General features: G+C 49.4%; 1 protein-coding gene across 1 annotated transcript; it reads left to right on the top strand.

The window, feature by feature from the left end:
- Window positions 1-9,284: 9,284 nt before the first annotated feature.
- ADGRF3 (adhesion G protein-coupled receptor F3) lies at window positions 9,285-19,087 on the top strand (the record flags this gene model as incomplete). Its single annotated transcript, XM_080814253.1, has 14 exons — window positions 9,285-9,368; window positions 10,351-10,411; window positions 10,814-10,975; window positions 11,468-11,641; window positions 12,160-12,378; window positions 12,923-13,132; window positions 13,638-13,781; window positions 13,947-14,143; window positions 14,545-14,724; window positions 15,657-17,039; window positions 17,509-17,550; window positions 17,639-17,701; window positions 18,389-18,444; window positions 19,048-19,087. 14 exons carry the CDS (start codon window positions 9,285-9,287, stop codon window positions 19,085-19,087), a joined length of 3,015 nt encoding a protein of 1,004 aa, XP_080670379.1.

Below are 19,087 nucleotides of genomic sequence, written 5' to 3' on the forward strand. Positions count from 1 at the left end.
ACGTGGTCGGTCAGATCTCATGACCCTAATCAAACCAGGTCAATCCCTGCTAACACAAAAATATCAACATTTTCCATTGGATTTAAACAACATAATATCAGATGTTCAGATACAATCCAAAATTACTTGGCATATTAAAAAAAAAAGGAAATCTCAACTCACATGGGAAAAAAACAATGAACAGACAGTAATACTGAAATGACACAGATGTTGGAATTATAAAAAAAAGACATTAAAGCAATTATTATAAAAGTATCATAAGTATGAACATTCCTGAAATGAATGAGAGGATGAAGTCTCAGTGAAGAAACAGAAAACAGAAAGATCTGAATGGTAATAACAGTAATCAAAAAAAATTTTGTAAGTTACTGCATGGGTTCTATTTGTTTCATATTGCTTCTATAACAAATTACTACAAATATAGTGATTTAAAACAGAACGAATGTCATATCTTACAGTCATGAGGATCAGACATCAGAAGTGAATCTTACAGGGTTAAGATCAAGATGTCAGCAGGGCTGCATTTCTTTTGGAGGCTCAGGAGAAGAATCCATTTCCTTGCCTCTTCTGGCTTTTTTTTTTTTTTAAAGATTTTATTTATTTACTTGACAGAGAGATCACAAGTAGGCAGAGAGGCAGGCAGAGAGAGGGGAGGAAGCAGGCTCCCTGCTGAGCAGAGAGCCCAATGAGGGGCTCGATCCAGGACCCTGAGACCATGACCTGAGCCGAAGGCAGAGGCCTTAACCCACTGAGCCACCCAGGCACCCCCCTCTTCCAGCTTCTAGATGCTATCTTCATTCTTTGGCTCATGGTCCCTTTCTCCAGTTTCAAAGCACATCACCCCAAACACAGCTTCTGTTGTAGATCTTTTTTGTCCCCCACAGTCCTGTCTTCCTTTTATAAGGATGCTTGTGATTACTTTGGGCCCACCCAGATAATCCAGAATAAACTTCCTATCTCAAGATCCTTAACATAATCACATCTGTTATTTGCAACATAGAGAGAAAAAAATTTGAAAAACTGAACAAAGATACAGGGGTCTATGAAAAAAATAATACAGGGGGAAAAAAGTTTAATATTTGTCATTAGAGTCCAAGAAAGAGAGGAGAAAGAATGTGGTACAGAAAAAATACTTGAAGAAATAATAGCTGAAATGCTCAAATTTGATGGGTTACATAAAGCTACATATGCAAATAGCTCAGTGAATCCAAAACAGGATAAGCCTTTAAAAAAAACCCAGCCGTGCCATATCATAACAGTTTCAAAATAAAGGAAAAAAACTTAAAAGCAGCCATGGAAATGACACATTACTTACCAGGGAACAATAACTATGGATTTTGCATTAGAAACCAGGAGGGCCAGAAGGAATTGGAACAAGATTTTTTAAAGCACAGTCGATCCTTGAACAACTTGAGGGTTAGGGGTGCTACCTCCAGCACAGTCAAAAATCTGTATATAATCCTTTTGACCCCCTCATAAACAACCACTAAGAGCTGACTGGTGGCTGGAAACCTTACTGATAACATAAGCAGTTTGTTAACATGTACTTTGTGTGTTACATATATTATATGCTGCATTCTTACAATAAAGTAACTTAGAGAAAACAAAATGTTAAGAAAATCTTAAGAGAGTGGAGAGGGACGGGCAAAAGGGGTGATGGGGAGCGGAAGGTGCAGGCTTCCAGGTATGGAATGAATAGGTCACAGGAATAAAAGATACAGCATCGGGAACCTAGTCAATGGTATTGTAGTAGCATTGTATGGTGCCAGATGACGGCTACACTTGTGTGAGCTTGGCATAAGGCATAGAGTTGTTGAGCCACTATGTTGTACACCTGAGACTAATATAATATCATGTGTCAACTACTCCGAAAAAAAAAGGAAGAAAAGAAAATCTTAAGGAAGAAAAAAATGCTTTTATAACACTGTACTATATTGAAAAAAGATTGCATGTAAGTGGACCCACGTGGTTCAAACCTCTGTTGTTCAAGGGTCAGCTGTGCTACTGTGATCACGTAATTCAACTCCTTCATTGTATTGGTGTAAAAAGCAAGGTCTCTAGAAAGATGAAGTGGGTGTGTTGAATCACAGGGTTCTTTACTCCTGTCACTTGATATAATGACACTTTTCCGTCCTCGCAGCTTCCTTGGCTTTTCTGAGCATGTGTACTACACATTCCTTCAGCTGCAAATAACAGAAACCTGCTCTAACTAGCGCAAGCAAGAAGGGAAATAATTAAAAGAAGCTGGTGGGGGGGGGTGTCCCTGATGGAACTCAAGATCAGGAGTGCAAAGGAGCATCAGGAATAAATTGAAGTTAGAGCAATGGGCTCGCTTCTTGTTTATTTCCATTTCTGTCCACACGTTAGCCTTACTCTTTCTTTGAGCGCAGACCGTTTCCCCAGTCCACGTGACTGAAAACCAGTAACTGCTGAGATTTACATGTTGCGGGTCCAAGCTCGGGCTCTCACCAGCTTGGGGCTCCCAGAATATCTCAGAAGAGAGTAATGTTCCAACGCATTAGGTGTGTCCTCATTGACTGTGGTCAGGGAACAGTAGCATGACTGTACAGAGTGACTACTTCCATGGTAAACCTGGGATTATGGGTGGAGGGTAATTCTAGGAAGTGAGTCAGATGATAAGTGGGATAGAAGCGGTAACATCGGGCTTCCAGAACAAGTACATACCATTTTTTTGTTCTTGACACACAATTACCCTAAGGTGTGTAGCAAGGTGTTGGAACAGATTTTCTAGGTTTACTGATTTTATAAAATCTACTCATTTGTATATTTTGTCATTAGTTAAACGAAGTTTTCCAGTTTTCTCTTTCACTAGAATATTGAAATAAATCTTATTATAATCTTGCATGGTGTTGGCATGGAACGTTTACTCTTTTCTTCTCACATTTCCACCAAGGGGAGGGAACTTCTCCTCCCCAGAAGAATATATAGTCTTTGTCCCCTCTCCCTCTTCCCCAAGCAAAAAGTGATTTCACTCCTTGGTAAGACATGCAGAAGAATCTCTCGATGCTCCCTCTTTGGGAATGGCCAGTCATCCAGACTTGTCCTGAGCAACCCTGTCCCTACAAGAGAGACCCGGAGATGCCTGGCTGTGTCAGGGACTAGCTAGGTAAATTCAGCTCAGGGAAGTTGTATTGGAAAATGCATCTGGCTGAGATCCAAACCACCTTCTCTCTGTCAGCTCTTCCAGTAATGAAGCTCCTCTTGATCCCCAGATCAAGAGTTGTTGAACTTTGCTGATCCTTGTGTCTGCTTCCTTGTGTTCCTTCCTGAACCTTGTTGATGCTTGTGTCTGCTTCCCCATTACTTGCCCCCATTCAAACCTTACCGTAGAGATCAGGAACACGACAAGGATGCCCACTCTTACCACTCTTGTTCAACATAGTGTTAGAAGTCCTAGCAACAGCAATCAGACAACAAAGAGAAATAAAAGGTATCCAAATTGGCAAGGAAGAAGTCAAACTCTCTCTCTTCGCAGATGACATGATTCTTTATATGGAAAACCCCAAAGACTCCACCCCCAAACTACTAGAACTCATACAGCAATTCAGTAACATGGCAGGATACAAAGTCAATGTACAGAAATCAGTGGCTTTCTTATACACTAAAAATGAAAATACAGAAAGGGAAATTAGAGAATTGATTCCATTTACTATAGCACCAAGAACCATAAGATACCTAGGAATAAACCTAACCAAAGAGGTAAAGGATCTGTACTCGAGGAACTACAGAACACTCATGAAAGAAATTGAAGAAGACACAAAAAGATGGAAGACCATTCCATGCTCATGGATTGGAAAAATAAACATTGTTAAAATGTCTATACTGCCTAGAGCAATCTATACTTTTAATGTCATTCCGATCAAAATTCCACCGGTATTTTTCAAAGAGCTGGAGCAAATAATCCTAAAATTTGTATGGAATCAGAAGAGACCCCAAATCGCTAAGGAAATGTTGAAAAACAAAAATAAAACTGGCGGCATCACGTTACCTGATTTCAAGCTTTACTACAAAGCTGTGATCACCAAGACAGCATGGTACTGGCATAAAAACAGACACATAGACCAGTGGAACAGAGTAGAGAGCCCAGATATGGACCCTCAACTCTATGGTCAAATAATCTTCGACAAAACAGGAAAAAATATCCAGTGGAAAAAAGACAGTCGCTTCAATAAATGGTGCTGGGAAAACTGGACCGCTATATGTAGAAGAATGAAACTCGACCATTCTCTTACACCGTACACAAAGATAAACTAGAAATGGATAAAAGACCTCAACGTGAGACAGGAATCCATCAGAATCCTAGAGGAGAACATAGTCAGTAACCTCTTCGATATCAGCCACAGCAACTTCTTTCAAGATATGTCTCCAAAGGCAAAGGAAACAAAAGCAAAAATGAACTTTTGGGACTTCATCAAGATCAAAAGCTTCTGCACAGCAAAGGAAACAGTCAACAAAACAAAGAGGCAACCCACAGAATGGGAGAAGATATTTACAAATGACACTACAGACAAAAGGTTGATATCCAGGATCTATAAAGAACTCCTCAAACTCAACACACACAAAACAGATAATCATATCAAAAAATGGGCAGAAGATATGAACAGACACTTCTCCAATGAAGACATACAAATGACCATCAGACACATGAAAAAATGTTCATCATCACTAGCCATCAGGGAGATTCAAATTAAAACCACATTGAGATACCACCTTACACCAGTTAGAATGGCCAAAATTAGCAAGACAGGAAACAACATGTGTTGGAGAGGATGTGGAGAAAGGGGAACCCTCTTACACTGTTGGTGGGAATGCAAGTTGGTGCAGCCACTTTGGAGAACAGTGTGGAGATTCCTCAAGAAATTAAAAATAGAGCTTCCCTATGACCCTGCAATTGCACTACTGGGTATTTACCCCAAAGATACAGATGTAGTGAAAAGAAGGGCCATCTGTACCCCAATGTTGTTCACTCATAGAAAAAAGAATTGCTCTTCTTTCGTGGAGTTATATTACCATCTTGCACCCTTTTGTGATTTGTATGAGACATTTCGTATTTTTCCTTGTAGATCACAGCTTTTGTTCCCAATGGTCACATTTGCTGACTTAAGGACATCTAGATAGGTAAGGTATTCATGAGCTGACTTTGAAAGAACTGCTTTGTTCTTAGGCACATACTCTCCATACTCACTCCTATTTTATATTATATTCATTTCCTCTCCTCCTTAGGTAAAGAAATCTTTTTGAAGAACTGTCTTCTTTGTGGGATCAAATGCTATCTCATACTACCTTTAATGCATTTTGTGGCTAGAAGTTCCTATGATTCTGTATTTAAATTGATCTATCTTAATTTCCTTTATCTAAATTCCTTAGATTCAAAGTCAGAAGACCTGGCTTTAAGCTTTGGTTCTGCCATCCACTAGCGGTGTGACCTCCTGGCTCCTTTTCCTCTTCTGTAATTTGAGAGAGCTGGCGTAGCTGGAGTAGATAACAGGGAGGCAGGGAACTGAAAAGGCTCCATTTCTGCTGTTTTCCTGCTAGGCCCTATTTACTCACATTCTATATTTCACCTGGCATCTGAGTAAAAACCAGAGAAGCTGCATTCCCACTCCAAGGGGGAAGCAAGAGAGTTAAGCATTCTCTGAGTTCCATCCTTGGCCCCCAAACACCTGACAATGACTAAGAGCCAGGTCCCAAACATGTTCTAGGACATTAGCTTCAAACAAACCTGAGCTGACGCAGCATCAACGCTCCCTACCTTCAGCAGTTAACGAAATAGCACCTATAATTCACTGGTCACTGACCTTTGGTCGGACCCTATCCTGGATTCCTGAAGGAACGTATCCGGGACCACTTTCCAATGGAAACCCTTAACCCCCAGCAACCCCTAACCCCCCCCCCCCCGAACTGTCTTTTCCTTTCCGAGTCTCCCAGACACACGGTCTGCTATTCTCCGTCACTCAAGCTACTCAGTGAACTCCTTTCACTTCCCTCTTGCACTCATTTGACTTCTATCCTGTGCAAAGCCAAGGAGCCTCTTGGCTGGGCCTGCGGGACCGCCTTCTGGATCCTTGGACCCAGGATCTCAGGTGAGGTCCCTTCCCAACCTAACAACCCATCATTTAATATTTCCAATAATGTCATGCCCTTCAGGTGGAAAGAGAAAGAATTTAGGATTCATATGGACTAAAGGTCTAAACTACATTTATTCTTTAGTAATCTATTAGTAGTTTACATAGTAATAGAGGTAAAACCTCCTAAAATAACCTGTTTGGATACAGAGGAGAGAAACCCAGATTATAAACCTTTGCTATCAAAGACTTGGCCTGGAGGGCTCAAAGCACCAAGGAATGGAAGGGAAATTTTTTTTGCCCAGGGTGCAACCTAGGAGCCCAGAGAAGCTGCCCGCAGCGGTGGAAAGTTAACTGGTTTCCAAACATCATTACAGAGGTCAATAGCCTCATGGTTGACCTTTGACTTGGGAGTAGAGTGGCAGCAATTAAGCACCTGTTTGCCTGAACCCCACCCTAAGCCTAAGACCTGATTCCGCCCCCAGGTGCTTCCTGGCAACCGGGGACACCTGAGCAAACCTGAAGGACTCTGAACCTGGTTGGTCTATAAGAAAGAAGTTGAGACTAAAAGATTTGTTTTTTGGTTTTTGTTTAAGATCTATTTATTCATTTAAGAGAGTGTGTGTGTGCATGCAAGCAGGGTGGGAAGGGACAGAGGGAGAGAATCTCAAGCAGACTTCCCGCTGAGCAGGGACCTCCCCCTCCCCAGATCATGACTAAGATGAAATCAAGAGTAGGTCACTTAAGCGACTGAGCCACCAAGGTACCCAAGATCTGATACTTTCATTAGGACTTTTTTTTCCATTATGGAATATAAAATTGAAAAATACAGAACATGGAAAAACATGCCAAATCCTACCATTCAGTTTCAGCCACCATTAAGGTCTTGATGTGTTTCTTTCTTTCTTTTTCTTTTTTTTCAAGTAGGCTCCTAACTGGGCGTGGCGCCCCCACACAGGCAAACTCACCAACCTAAGCTGAAGACCTGAGCTGAGATCAAGCTTCAGATGCTCAACCCACTGAGCCTCCCAGACGCCCCTCGGTGTGTGTCATTTATCCACTGATTCATTTAAAACAAATATCGCTTATGGCTGTCTGGTGGGCAGTACGGAGACCCGAGGAATCTGGAGGTCATCAGCAGACGCTTCCCAGAACCTGTAGCATTTCTGTCCCATCTTTGCTCAGTAACTTTTTGTACAAGCAAAAGTGCTTGAAACTTCTCTCCAATTACAGAAATAGTTCCACCTCTCTCTTCTGTAGTTCCTGCTCCTTGAAAGACCCTGTTGAGCCCCGTCCAGGACCATCTTGGGCTTGGACTGATGCACTCTGGAGACTGTGGCAGAAGCTGGTGGTGGCCCATATCCCCCAGCTCCTCTGAGACCACCTGCAGCTGCCGTGGATGGTTCCCAACATGCTGATGGCATCCCCCCTCCACGTTCTCAAACCTAATCCTTTACCATTCTCAAGTTTTCTGAAATCAATTATTAACAAAGTCTTTGTTCCCATGTGTGTCATTGCTCTGAGTGTCCACTATGTCTTGGCAGCCATCCTAGCAAGGGGACAGTTGAGGAGGTGGTGGAAGTAGAAATGTACTGGGGCTAGATTTTTACCCTAGGTATTGTGTGTGTGTGTGCGCGTGTGTGTATGAGCATGCATACGTGTGTGTTTATGCATGTGTGTATGTATGTGTGTGTGTGTGCATGTTTAAATCTACTCTTCCTTTTTTTAATTGGGAAAATACATACCTATGTTTAGAAAAGATATTTATCAAACAGACACATCTGCACCCTTAATCTCCTTCCCCAGAAGCAGCAGTTGCCAATGTTCTGAGGTGTTTTCCCAGAAATATTCTAGGTATAAAAAGCATAGAAGTTGAATATAGATTCCCTTTTTTATGTAAAAGACGGCATAATATACACTTTACACTTTGCCATATATATGGGGATTCACCTCAAAATAGAGTTACCTCACTTTTTTTCCACAGCGATCTTCAGTTGTTTGGAAATGTCCCTTTTGAATGGACATTTTGGTTGTTTAATTCATTTGCTATCACGAACAACTCTGCCTTGAACATCCTTGTACACACATTTTTGTATACATGTATCACTACACTTCTCTCAACAATGAATATAATCAATATGTTGTCTTTTGATAATCAGTAGGTGACAGAATATTTTATTTCTTTTTTTACTTTTTTCTTTTTTTGTTTTCTTATTTTTGTCTGTTTTTTCTTTTTTATTTCAGTTTTATTTTCTTATTTCAATGTGTTTTTTGTTTGTTTGTTTGTTTGTTTTTGACAGAGAGAGACACAGAGAGAGAGGGAACACAAGTTAGGGGAGTGGGAGAGTGAGAAGCAGGCTCCCTGCCGAGCAAGGAGCCCAGTGCAGGACTCGATTCCAGGACCTTGAGATCTTGACCTGAGCTGAAGGCAGACAATTAATGACTGAGCCACCCAGGCGCCCCTCAATGTGAATTTTTTATGTGTTTATCAAACTATTGATAATTCCTTTTCAGTAAGGTGACTTTTTCTATTTTTTGCCTATTTTCTATCTTACTAATGTAAGATAAAAATCTCTTACGTTAAGGCTGGCCCTTTACTCAATCATCATGCTACAAACATGTTGTCTTTCACCTTTTTACTGTAATGTGCTTTTCCTCCCCAATTTACAGCTTTTTAGACAGCCTAATTCATTTTTTTTTCTGCTTTCTGGGTTTTGTGTCTTATTTAGAAAAGCCATCCTCACTTCAAAACTATTTCTCCCAGCATTTTTCCAGGTTCTTGGTTAAATTTAAGAGTCCAGAAATTATTTTAGGCCAGAAATCAGCCCTAATATTTGTCTTTTCTGCGTTGGCTCTGGGATCCATGATCCAGATTTCCCAGATCCCTGGCTTACTGGCACATTGCTCTTTGTGACCTGGGTCCCTCAAGCCCTCTCTTGTACACCGAGTTCTTGGTTCAGGCCCCCGGGGGAAGCTGTGCAGACCATTCTCACTGGGGCCCATGGGTTCCAGGTGGCCCCACGGGGACCTGGATGCCCATGTGACTCAGTCACAGACTATCGCACTTCCTCTGTAAATTCGGCTGGCTCCGGTCCCCTCTCCCCTCCCATCCCAGCTGCTGAGGCTCGCCAGCTCTTCTCTAAGGGAATTTGCATCATGCAGCAACCGCAGGGCTCTTGAGGACTGCCTCCCTGAGCCATGGTCTGTGCAGCTCTCCCCGTGCTACTCCTGGCCATGACTCTGCCCCCGGTGGGGTCTCCAGTTGCGCAAGTATCCCAACCCGTGAGTAAGACTGGGGCGAGGACCCAGGGAAGGTCTCCAGAGCTGACACGGGCCTGTCAGCGTGAGAGGCAACCGGTGTGGATGAAGGGACAGGTAGAGGAGCAAGGACTGAAGGGAGAGGAAATAATGTAGAAAAAGAGAGGCCAGTTTCTTATAAAAATCTCTGAGAGGTCAGTCTTGTTTTCCAGGGAGTGGGAGAGCTTTTGTTTCTTCGAGTCACTGTGAACTCCAGTGATGCCAGCTGCACTTTGGATGAAGGCTCTCCCAGTCAAGCTTACAATTTAAAAATGGAAAGAAAAGAAGAATTTTCCAGAGTTGGGAACCATGGGCATAGAGGACAGGAGAGAATCTGAAGACAGCAAAGTCGAGATAGCACTTTGGGAACTCTGTTTTCTCCCAGGAAGACATCTGTATCTATATCCATATCCATATCTGTGTCTGTTTTTAGATAGTATGTGTGTTCATATACAATTTTGAGAGAGGGAGGAGTTAGTGAGGAAATTATTTATAGGAACGAGAGACGAAGGGAAGATGCTGCCTTATGCTCACCCTCGTGGCAATTCCTATGGAGAGAACAGAATTTCCCAAGCCGCTGGGCCCCAGCCGGCTCTGCCCAGCCCTCCCCAATGGCGTTCCAGACACTGCCATTTCAATTAGCCCAGAGGCCCAGGGACGGGTAAATTCAGGAAGGAATTAAGCAAAGCATGTTGACTCTCTAGGGCGTGCCGGGTTCTGGGTTCAGGTGGGATTTGCGGGCCCCAGCGGAGTCCTCTGGGCTGCAGCCCTGGCGCCTCCTACAGGAAGCTTCGTTCCTCTCCTGATGTGCCTGCTTGGGTCTAGCTACGCGAAAGAAGAGCCTCAAAGAGATAGAGACATGCCAAATTACTCAGGCTAGCCCGGGTCCCCTAGGGAAGAAGGTGTCCCTGGAAGAAACCTGGGGTCAGCCTCCTCTCAGAGGTCTCTCCTCTGTGCTCCGTTCCAGGCACAGAGTCAGGCTGGAGGGGAATTGGGGCAGCCATTGGACCAAGGGAGTGGAGAAGGTGGTGAGTGGAGGGAGTGGACAGGACGAGGAAGGAGGGAGTGGAGGGAGGGCAAGGGGAGAGGACAGGGAGCAGGGGATGAGGCTGAAGACGGCCCCCAGAGAACTGGATTCACAGCTGCTCACGATGGACACACAGATCCAGAGGCCAGTTCTCTAGCTGTGAGGCCTTGAGACAATCTATTCCCCTTGGAGAGCCTCGTCTATAAATGAGGGTTTGGGGGAGGGTGACGTGGAGCTGTGTGTGAATGCACCGTAGCTAGTGAAGGGTTACAGCTCTCTCGAGACTTGTCAGCTCCTAGCTGGGCTGTGGGAGGTGGGATCTGCCTGGGGTCCGGGCAGGGACCAGTCAGGTATGGGAGGCAGAAGGGGACCAGCCCATAGCCTTGCCGCCTCTCCTCTCCAGCTGCCCCCTCTGCTCCTGTAGAATCAGTCCTGGCCTCGGTCTATGTACAGCTGGACTTGTCAAACCAGACCTGGCCACTGGCAATCTCCAGGACCCTGACTGGCCCCCTTGCCTCGGCTTCCTCTTTCCCAAGAACTCTCACTGGCCTCAGCCTCACGACAGGTAAGGGGGATTCTACAGAGCCCTGTCTCTCAGTGGCCCGTCCACCACTTGTGGGGGATGGGGGCTCAGAGAGAAGGGGGCACGGACTTCCTAGGTCTCCTGCAGCCAACTCACCTTGACCGCTGCCAGCTCCTCCCCCCCCCCCCCCGCCATTTCCTGGAGGGTCTCCATGGGCAGGCTCCTTCCTCACCTCCCCACCAGACAGACCCTTCTCTTCCGGTTCCATGGCCCCATCTTCTAAACTTTGGCAGAGGCCCAAGAGGCAGACAGTGGTGGCTCGGATTTCTCCACCCCACCCCACCCCACCCCTGATGACTTTGCCCGGCAGGAGGACCTCTGCTGCTTTTCACCCTGAGGAGGCAGTCCCTGATGGCCGAGGCTCTTGTGACTTTGGGATGGCTCCAGACAGCCAGCCCTAGAGCCTCTCAGGCATCAGACTACCTGGCTCTCTCCCACAGCCTGTCCACTTCTTGTCCCCACCCTCTGCTGCAGAGTGTAACGTCCACGGGGATGGGCAGAGCTATTGTGTGTGCCTGTCTGGGTACCAGTGGAACACCAGCGTCTGCTCCCATCACCGCCCCTGCCAGACCACCCACAACCACAGGCCCTGCGGCTGTCTGGTCTTTGGCTCTACTGAAGCCGGGTACTGCCAGTTGCTGCCACCTGGTAAGGAGGGTTGGGAACTTGGAAACCAATGAGCCCCAGTGTGTTTTCTCCTCTTTGACCCCTGTCTTTCTGCCAGCTGGCCCAAGCCCAGGTTTCTCCACCGGGCAGGAGAATTGCCAGTTATCCTGGGGTGGGGGGGTCACAGCCCTGAGCTTGGGACCTGAGTAGTGAGACTAATGAACAGTAGGGCTCCTGAGACATAGGGACAAGGAGAGAAAGGGCTAGAGTGACTGCTGTTGACCCTAGAGGGCCAGGAAGGGGCTCCAGCAGCCCCAGGTTACCTAGGGGAGGGAAAATAATGGGCCACAAGGCTTCCCTGTTTGGCTCCCTAAGACAGAGTTCAACTGGACTGCAGCAGCCACACTCATCCTGCGACAAAACAAAGTGACATAGTACTGGGGGCGGTGGGGAGGGAGTGAGGAGGAATGGGCTTCCGAAGATGGGGAAGGAGGGAGAGCTTAACCGCAGAGGGCCACAATTCCTGCTCCAAGGGGCCCCTGCCTCCTGCCTCCCTGCAGTCCCCGGAAGGCTGAGCCTGAACTCCTGGGTGCGGACGCCGGGCACCACTCTGAACCTGACCCTCGTCAAGAGCCGTGAGACCACAAACCTTAACTGGTTCCTGCGGCCCTCGGGCAGCCCCACCCTCATCCTCCTGCAGCCAGGGACACATGTGTCCCTGGCCTCTAGCCCGGGCCAGGCTGTCCTCAGCATCCTCAACGTCTCCCATAGATGGGCAGGTAGCTAGCCTGCCCTTCCTCTCATCTCTCTTCTCCTCTGTCTTCCCCTTCTCTTCAGCCTTCTCTTCCCCTGATCCCCTCGCCTTCCTCCGCCTCCCTCTCTTCTCCTTCCTGCTTTTCTCTCCCCTTCCTTTCCCTTGGCATCTTTCCGCTTATTCATCCTGGGGAAACAAAGGCTAAGGGGCCTGCTGATGTGAACAATCACAAGAGGAGAATGCTGAAGGTAGGGGGTCAGTCTCGGCAGTGAACAGACAGTGTGTTCTGCATCAAGATGTTGCAGTGGCAGCAGGTGGTTCGGGAAGGACATCCCCTAGCAGGAAAAGGGTTCACCTTGGAATTCATGGCCCTAGGCTATTAAAAAAGGAGCCTCTTCTCCAGGCCTCTTCCTCCTAGAAATCCTTTCGGGGGCAGGGATCTCTGTTGCTGGGCTTGAGAGGCCCCCCGGGGAAGGCAGACCTCAGGTGTGGCTTCGGGAGCTGCAGAGCGTCTGTGGCACAGGTGGGGCCCGCAGGAGTTGGGAGGTGCAGCAGGTGTGTGTCCGCAGGTGAGTACATATGCTGCTTTGAGGCTCAGGGATTCAGGTGGGAGCTGTCCCAGGTGGTGGAGGTGCCACTGCAGGCAACAGATGTGGCTCGGCTTCCAGACCAGCTCTCCATTTCCTGTGCCACCTGCCCTGGCTTCTGGCTGACCTGCTGCATCCCAAGCACACATCTGGCCTACACAGCTTCCTGGAGTCCCGGAGAGGGCAGCAAAGGTACGGAGGGGCTGTCGGGGTCAGGGGACAGGTGGCAGCTGGTCTCTCGGCAGCTGGCTGTCCAGTTCACAGGAAGCAGAGGCTGCAGTGCAACCTGAGTTCGGAGTCCAAGTCCAACCCTGTTTTTACCCCCACGAGCAATCCTAATTGTATCGATCCAGCAAAAACCACATGAGCATAGGTAACTGTTTGCAAGATGTTTTTACACAATCTTGATGAACTCTTGCAATATACTCTGTGAAGTTCATTTGATGATAGACCCTGTTTTACAAATGAGGAACCTGGCTTCGTGTCCTGGGGTTAGTTAGAGACCCCCCCCCGGGTGTCCCTCACCAAAATCCAAGCCTTGCCTCCGTAGTTTGATGCTCGTGTACCACTCAGCTCTCCCTCACGGTGTCATCTGCTTCTGAAGTTTCTAGAAAGACTGAGAGGACATCTCTTGGCCTGCTGGGTTCCAGGTCTATTCCAAGCGCAGTAACTGTTCCCTCTCTCACGTCATTCGCAGCCTCCTCGGCCAGTGCGCCCGGCTCCCAGTGCTTTGTGCTGGCCGTCCAGCGCTGCCCTGCGGCAGACACCACTTACACTTGTGAGCTGCAGAGCCCAGGGCTGGCCCCTCTCAGGGTCCCCATCTCTGTCACCGTCATCCAGGGTACGTGGGGCTTGGGATCCAGCCGGCTGACCTCTCACCTGGGTGCTCCTCGATGTTTCCCTGTCCTGGGCCCCACAGCCAGTCTCCAGAGCCTGAACAGGCTTCTGCCCCAGAAAGGCAGGGGCTGGACTGTGGTTGCCGAGCCTCCCCGATATCATTGTGCAGATGGAGACACCACCTGCCCGGGGGACTCCTCAGCTGTTTCCTGGAATGTCACCAAGGCTGGCCACGTGGCACAGGCCCCATGCCCAGGGAACAGGACGGGCGTGGTGAAGCGGACCTGTGGGCCGGATGGGATTTGGGAGCCCGTTCATAGCAGCTGCACAGACGCAGAGCTCCTGGCCTTGCATCGCAGAGCCCAGGTAACACTTCAGGTCCTGCTGCCCACACGCCTCACCCTCCATGGCCTACCCCTTTCCCACTCAGGACCTCGCTTCAGAAGCCTTTCCCCCTGAGGCCGGCCTGAAGGTCCTTCACCTTCTCTGAACTGGAGCCTAGCAGAGCCAGGGAATGAGGCCGGGGCCAGCGAGGGCCCAGCGCTCTCATTGTGGGGCGCATGCTATTCTCCAATCTTAATCCCACCAAGTGTCTGTCCCACGAAAGTGTCATTTCCTTCCATGTGGCTCATGCAATCTTGGTTTCCTGTTCCCTTGGGACTGGTGCGGGGATGGGAAGGAAAGACTGGGATGGGGGAGGAATGGCCCCTCCCTCGTGAGGACTTGCCCACCCCCCTCCCCAATTCCTGCTGTCTCGTCTGTCTCAGCTGCTATGGGCAGGCCAGGGCCAGCCTACTGTGGAGGTGCCCCAGATCCTGGCACAGCTGTCGGAGCAGGTGACAGCAGTGAGCTCTCCCTCTGACTTGTTGGCGCTGCTGGGCACCATATCATTCCTGGCCCAGGTGGTGGTGGATGCTAGAATACAGCTTCCCCGCAGGGCCCTGCAGGTGAGCAATCTGAGCCCTGGCGGGGGCCAGCTGGATGGAGGGGGCCTGAAGCTCTTTACCTCTGGGCACTTCTGTCCCCCTGACATCACCACGGGCTGTCAGACAGCAGACCTTTCTAGAGTCTGAGTATCTGCTCCCCTGGTCCATCTCTCCTCTTGGACACCAGTCTCCAAGGCCATGAAATGTGGAGAAGGTCTGATGCTGGGAACACACGGGAGGTCGGGGAAGGCAGGAGTGGGTGTGAAGACGTGAGTTCAGAGGCATTCATGCAGAGGCAGATGGGTGCATATGATGGGAAGCCCCCCCACCCCGCCTCCTGAAACACACACACACACACACACACACGATACCTACATGGAGATACTAGAACACTCTTGGCTTGGCTAGACTCACCTAACCCAGCTCTCACTATGGGCAACAGTTGGTGACCAATAAGAGGCACCCTAAAGAATAACCAGGGACAATGACACAACACACTCTTCCTATCTGGGAATGTGTATCCCATGTGGGTAGATGGACGTGCATGTGGCCTTCGACTTCAGAACACCATCCCCTCTACCACTGGGGACCGTTCTTAGCTTTATAGACCTGTAGGGGTCAAGGAATTGGAAAGGGGCCCCATAGGGTCTGGGTGACCCAAGGGGTGGAGGGGTGAGAAAGACTGTCAGGTGGAGAGGCTGCATTGCATCAGGAGACCACACACTTGAAGCCACCCCAGTAGTGGGCTAAACAGCTCCCCATCCTTCCCCGACAGAAACTCTTCCTTCACGGGTCTCTCTTCCTCTCCCCCTTGCTCTCCAGCCTTGGGTCTTCTGCTGGACTAGGAAACGTGGGTTTGGGGCCTAGAGTTCCCTGTGCCCCTCGCCCAGTGCTGTGGGCTTTAGCGGCCAGGGCTCCGCTCTCCATTGGGATCTCTCTACTGGGTGTCACAGGGTCTCCTGAAAACCACAGACAAGGTCCTCGACATGGACACCGACTCTCTGTGGGCCCCAGCCCAGGCCCAGAAGCCCTCAGTGGGCTCAGCTCTCCTGCTGGCTGTGGAGACCCTGGCGTGCCACCTGTGCCCACAGGGTCAGCCCTTCTCCTTCAGCTTGCGTAACGTGCGGCTGCAGACCCAGCTCCTTGGACCTGCGTTTCCTGCTGACTACAGAGCCTCCTTCTCCACTCAGCCCCCGTTGCAGGCACGCATTCCCAGGCGCTCACTGGCCCCGCTGGGCCATAATGGAACTAACATCAGTGTTACTAGCCTGCTGCTGCGGAAACTGGACCGTCTTCTGCCCTCAAACTATGGCCAAGGCCTGGGGGACTCTCTCTATGCCACTCCTGGGCTGGTCCTCTCCATTTCCATCATGGCAGGTGGCCAGGCCTTCAACCAGGGAGAAGTCGTCATGGACTTCGGGAACACAGCTAGCACTCCCCACTGTGTCTTCTGGGACCACAGTCTCTTCCAGGGCAAGGGGGGCTGGTCAGATGAAGGGTGCCGGGTGCAGACGGCCCACGCCAGCCCCACCACTCAGTGTATCTGTCGGCACCTCACTGCCTTCTCCATCCTCATGTCCCAAAATACTGTTCCAGAAAACCCCACCCTGGAGCTGCTGAGTCAGGTGGGCTTGGGGGTCTCCATCCTGGCATTGCTCGTGTGCCTGGGCGTGTACAGGCTGGTGTGGAGAGTCGTGGTACAGAACAAAGTTGCCTACTTACGCCACATGGCCCTGCTCAACATGGTGCTCTGCCTTTTGGCTGCAGACACCTGCTTCCTGGGAGCCCCACTGCTTCCTCCCGGGCCCCGAAGCCCGCTCTGCCTGGCTGCTGCCTTCCTCTGTCACTTCCTCTACCTGGCCACCTTCTTCTGGATGCTGGCTCAGGCCCTGATGCTGGCTCACCAGCTGCTCTTCGTCTTCCGTCAGCTGTCCAAGTGCCGAGTACTCTCCCTAATGGTGGTCCTCGGCTACATGTGCCCAATAGGGTTTGCAGGGGCCGCCCTGGGCCTCTACCTACCCCGAGGGCAATACCTGGGGGAGGGGGCATGCTGGCTTAACGGGAAAGGAGGGGCGCTCTACACCTTCGTGGGGCCAGTACTGGCCATCGTGGGTGTGAATGGGCTGGTACTAACTATGGCTGTGCTGAAGCTCCTGAGACCTTCACTGTCAGAGGGGCCCCCGGTGGAGCAGCGCCATGCCCTTCTGGGGGTGACCAAAGCCCTGCTCATTCTCACCCCCGTCTTCGGCCTCACCTGGGGGCTGGGCCTGGCCACTCTGCTGGAGAAAGTCTCCATAGTTCCTCACTACATCTTCACGATTCTCAACACCACCCAGGTGGGTGACTATGTGGTGGCTGTGCTTGTTGCCCTTTGAGATGGTCTAAGTCGTTGCCAGTCCCTTCTCAAGGAGGTGTCGTGGCAGAGCAGAAGAAACAGTCTTCGGAATTTTAGAAGACTTGGGTTTGGGCCCCAGTTCCTCCCCTGAATAGCTGGAGAACTTTGGACAAACCTCTGTGAGCGTTGGTTTTCTTATCCGTAAAATAGTGTCTGGTTTTGCCAGAGAGGTCAGGGAATTGTCAGCACCCAAAACTTTGATATCTCCTTTGTCACCAAACCAGTAAGAGAAGCACCTGAAACAGAGTCTATGCACCACATGATGTGAGTGTACAGAAAACTCTAGATGGGAAGCCTTGAGACATGAATTAGACAGGAAGACAGAGGCTGAAGGAAGAGGAGAGGGAAAGAGCTGATTTGGGTTGATTCCTTCCTCCTTGACTAACTTATCCACGTATCCCTCTTCTTAGGGTGTCTTCATCTTGCTGTTTGGTTGCCTCATGGACAAGAAGGTGAGTCTGCCCACCCAGCCCCCGTCTGACTTGCGGTGCCCAGGCGAGGACTTGGGCTGGCGTAACCCGGGCATTACCTTACCTGCAGATACGAGAGGCCTTACTCCAACGCTTCTGCCACACCCAACCTCCCAAGTCCACCATCTCCCTGGTGAGTTGCTGCCTTCAGACCCTCAGTTCTCCCACTGAGAGCAAGTTACTAGCAGCTGTTCCACAGCCTTCCTAAGAGGCACAGCTAGAAGCCGAGAGGAGGCTGGGGCTCTCTTAGAATAAGGATGTATCTCTGGGGCGCCTGGATGGCTCAGTGGGTTAAAGCCTCTGCCTTCGACTTGGGTCATGATCTCAGGGTCCTGGGATCGAGCCCCGCATCGGGCTCTCTGCTCAGCGGGGAGCCTGCTTCCCTTCCTCTCTCTCTCTGCCTGCCTCTTTGCCTACTTGTGATCTCTGTCAAATAAATAAAATCTTAAAAAAAAAATTAAAAAAAAAAGAATAAGGATGTATCGGGTTCAAACTCCCCACCAATGGAGAAAGGAGCCCCATCAGAACAGTCAGAGTCAGGTTCCCGGGCTCCTGATTCCAACCTGGACTCCTGGGGATTCTCTTTGTCCCTGGTTTCTCCATCTGAAAGTTGGCCTCCCGTTACCATATGATGGGAATAGGTGGGATGGGTAAGTCCGGGGGGGAGTCGGTGTAGCCAAGAGCAAAGTTCTTAGGATTACCGTGGGCCTGGCAGGAGGGCGGGGGAGAGCATGGAGATGGGTACAACCTCATCAAAGGAGAGTCGATGATGATGATAATGATAATCACCCTGCGATTGGGCCTTTCTGCCCTTTCCTAGGCTACATATGAAACCTACATCCCAGAGCACAAAAAAGGAAGAAGTGAAGATGCCAGGTGAGAAGCAAGCCCTCCTGGGAGCGTGTGCGCAGCACAGAGTGAAGCCGAGGGCAGCAAGCAGCGTCCTGACTCAGAAGGCTCCTCTTCATGTCATTGTCCCGGCCCGAGGATTAGAAAACAGACTTCCCCAGCATAGACATTTCTGGATGGGATGGGGAAGGTGGAGGCCACAGCAGATGGCCTAGCATCTTCTACTGCTTTCTCAGAAAGCCGGAGGCACTTTTATCACCACCAACCTTTGACTCAGTTCACTCTGAAAATTCCTTTTCACACTGTCAAATATTTAATTATCCTGAAAAACCTTTGCTTCGAAGGACTTGCCATCGGTGGGCTTGGTATCCAGAGGGCAGGGCAGCCTTGCAAGGTCTCCTTCACCAGCTCAGAGCTTCAAGGCGAGCCCTTTCCCAGGGAAGGCAGAAGCTTTGAGTGAACCACACACAGGGCCCATGCGGCCCCTCTTCAACGGGAGCTGAGAGAATGTGCCTGAATCCACCAGGATGGGCCCTGGCCCAGTGCTCTAAGCCCTTCTGCCCTCCCAGAGCTCAGCTGTTGGCAAAGACAAGCTAGTGTTTCCACTAGTCACGTTCCTTTCTCTCGCAGGTCACCGATCCCCATCCCTAAACTATGTAAGCAGAAATAG

This window comes from Martes martes (assembly GCF_963455335.1).
Source record: "Martes martes genome assembly, chromosome: 9".
Taxonomy (NCBI): domain Eukaryota; kingdom Metazoa; phylum Chordata; class Mammalia; order Carnivora; family Mustelidae; genus Martes; species Martes martes.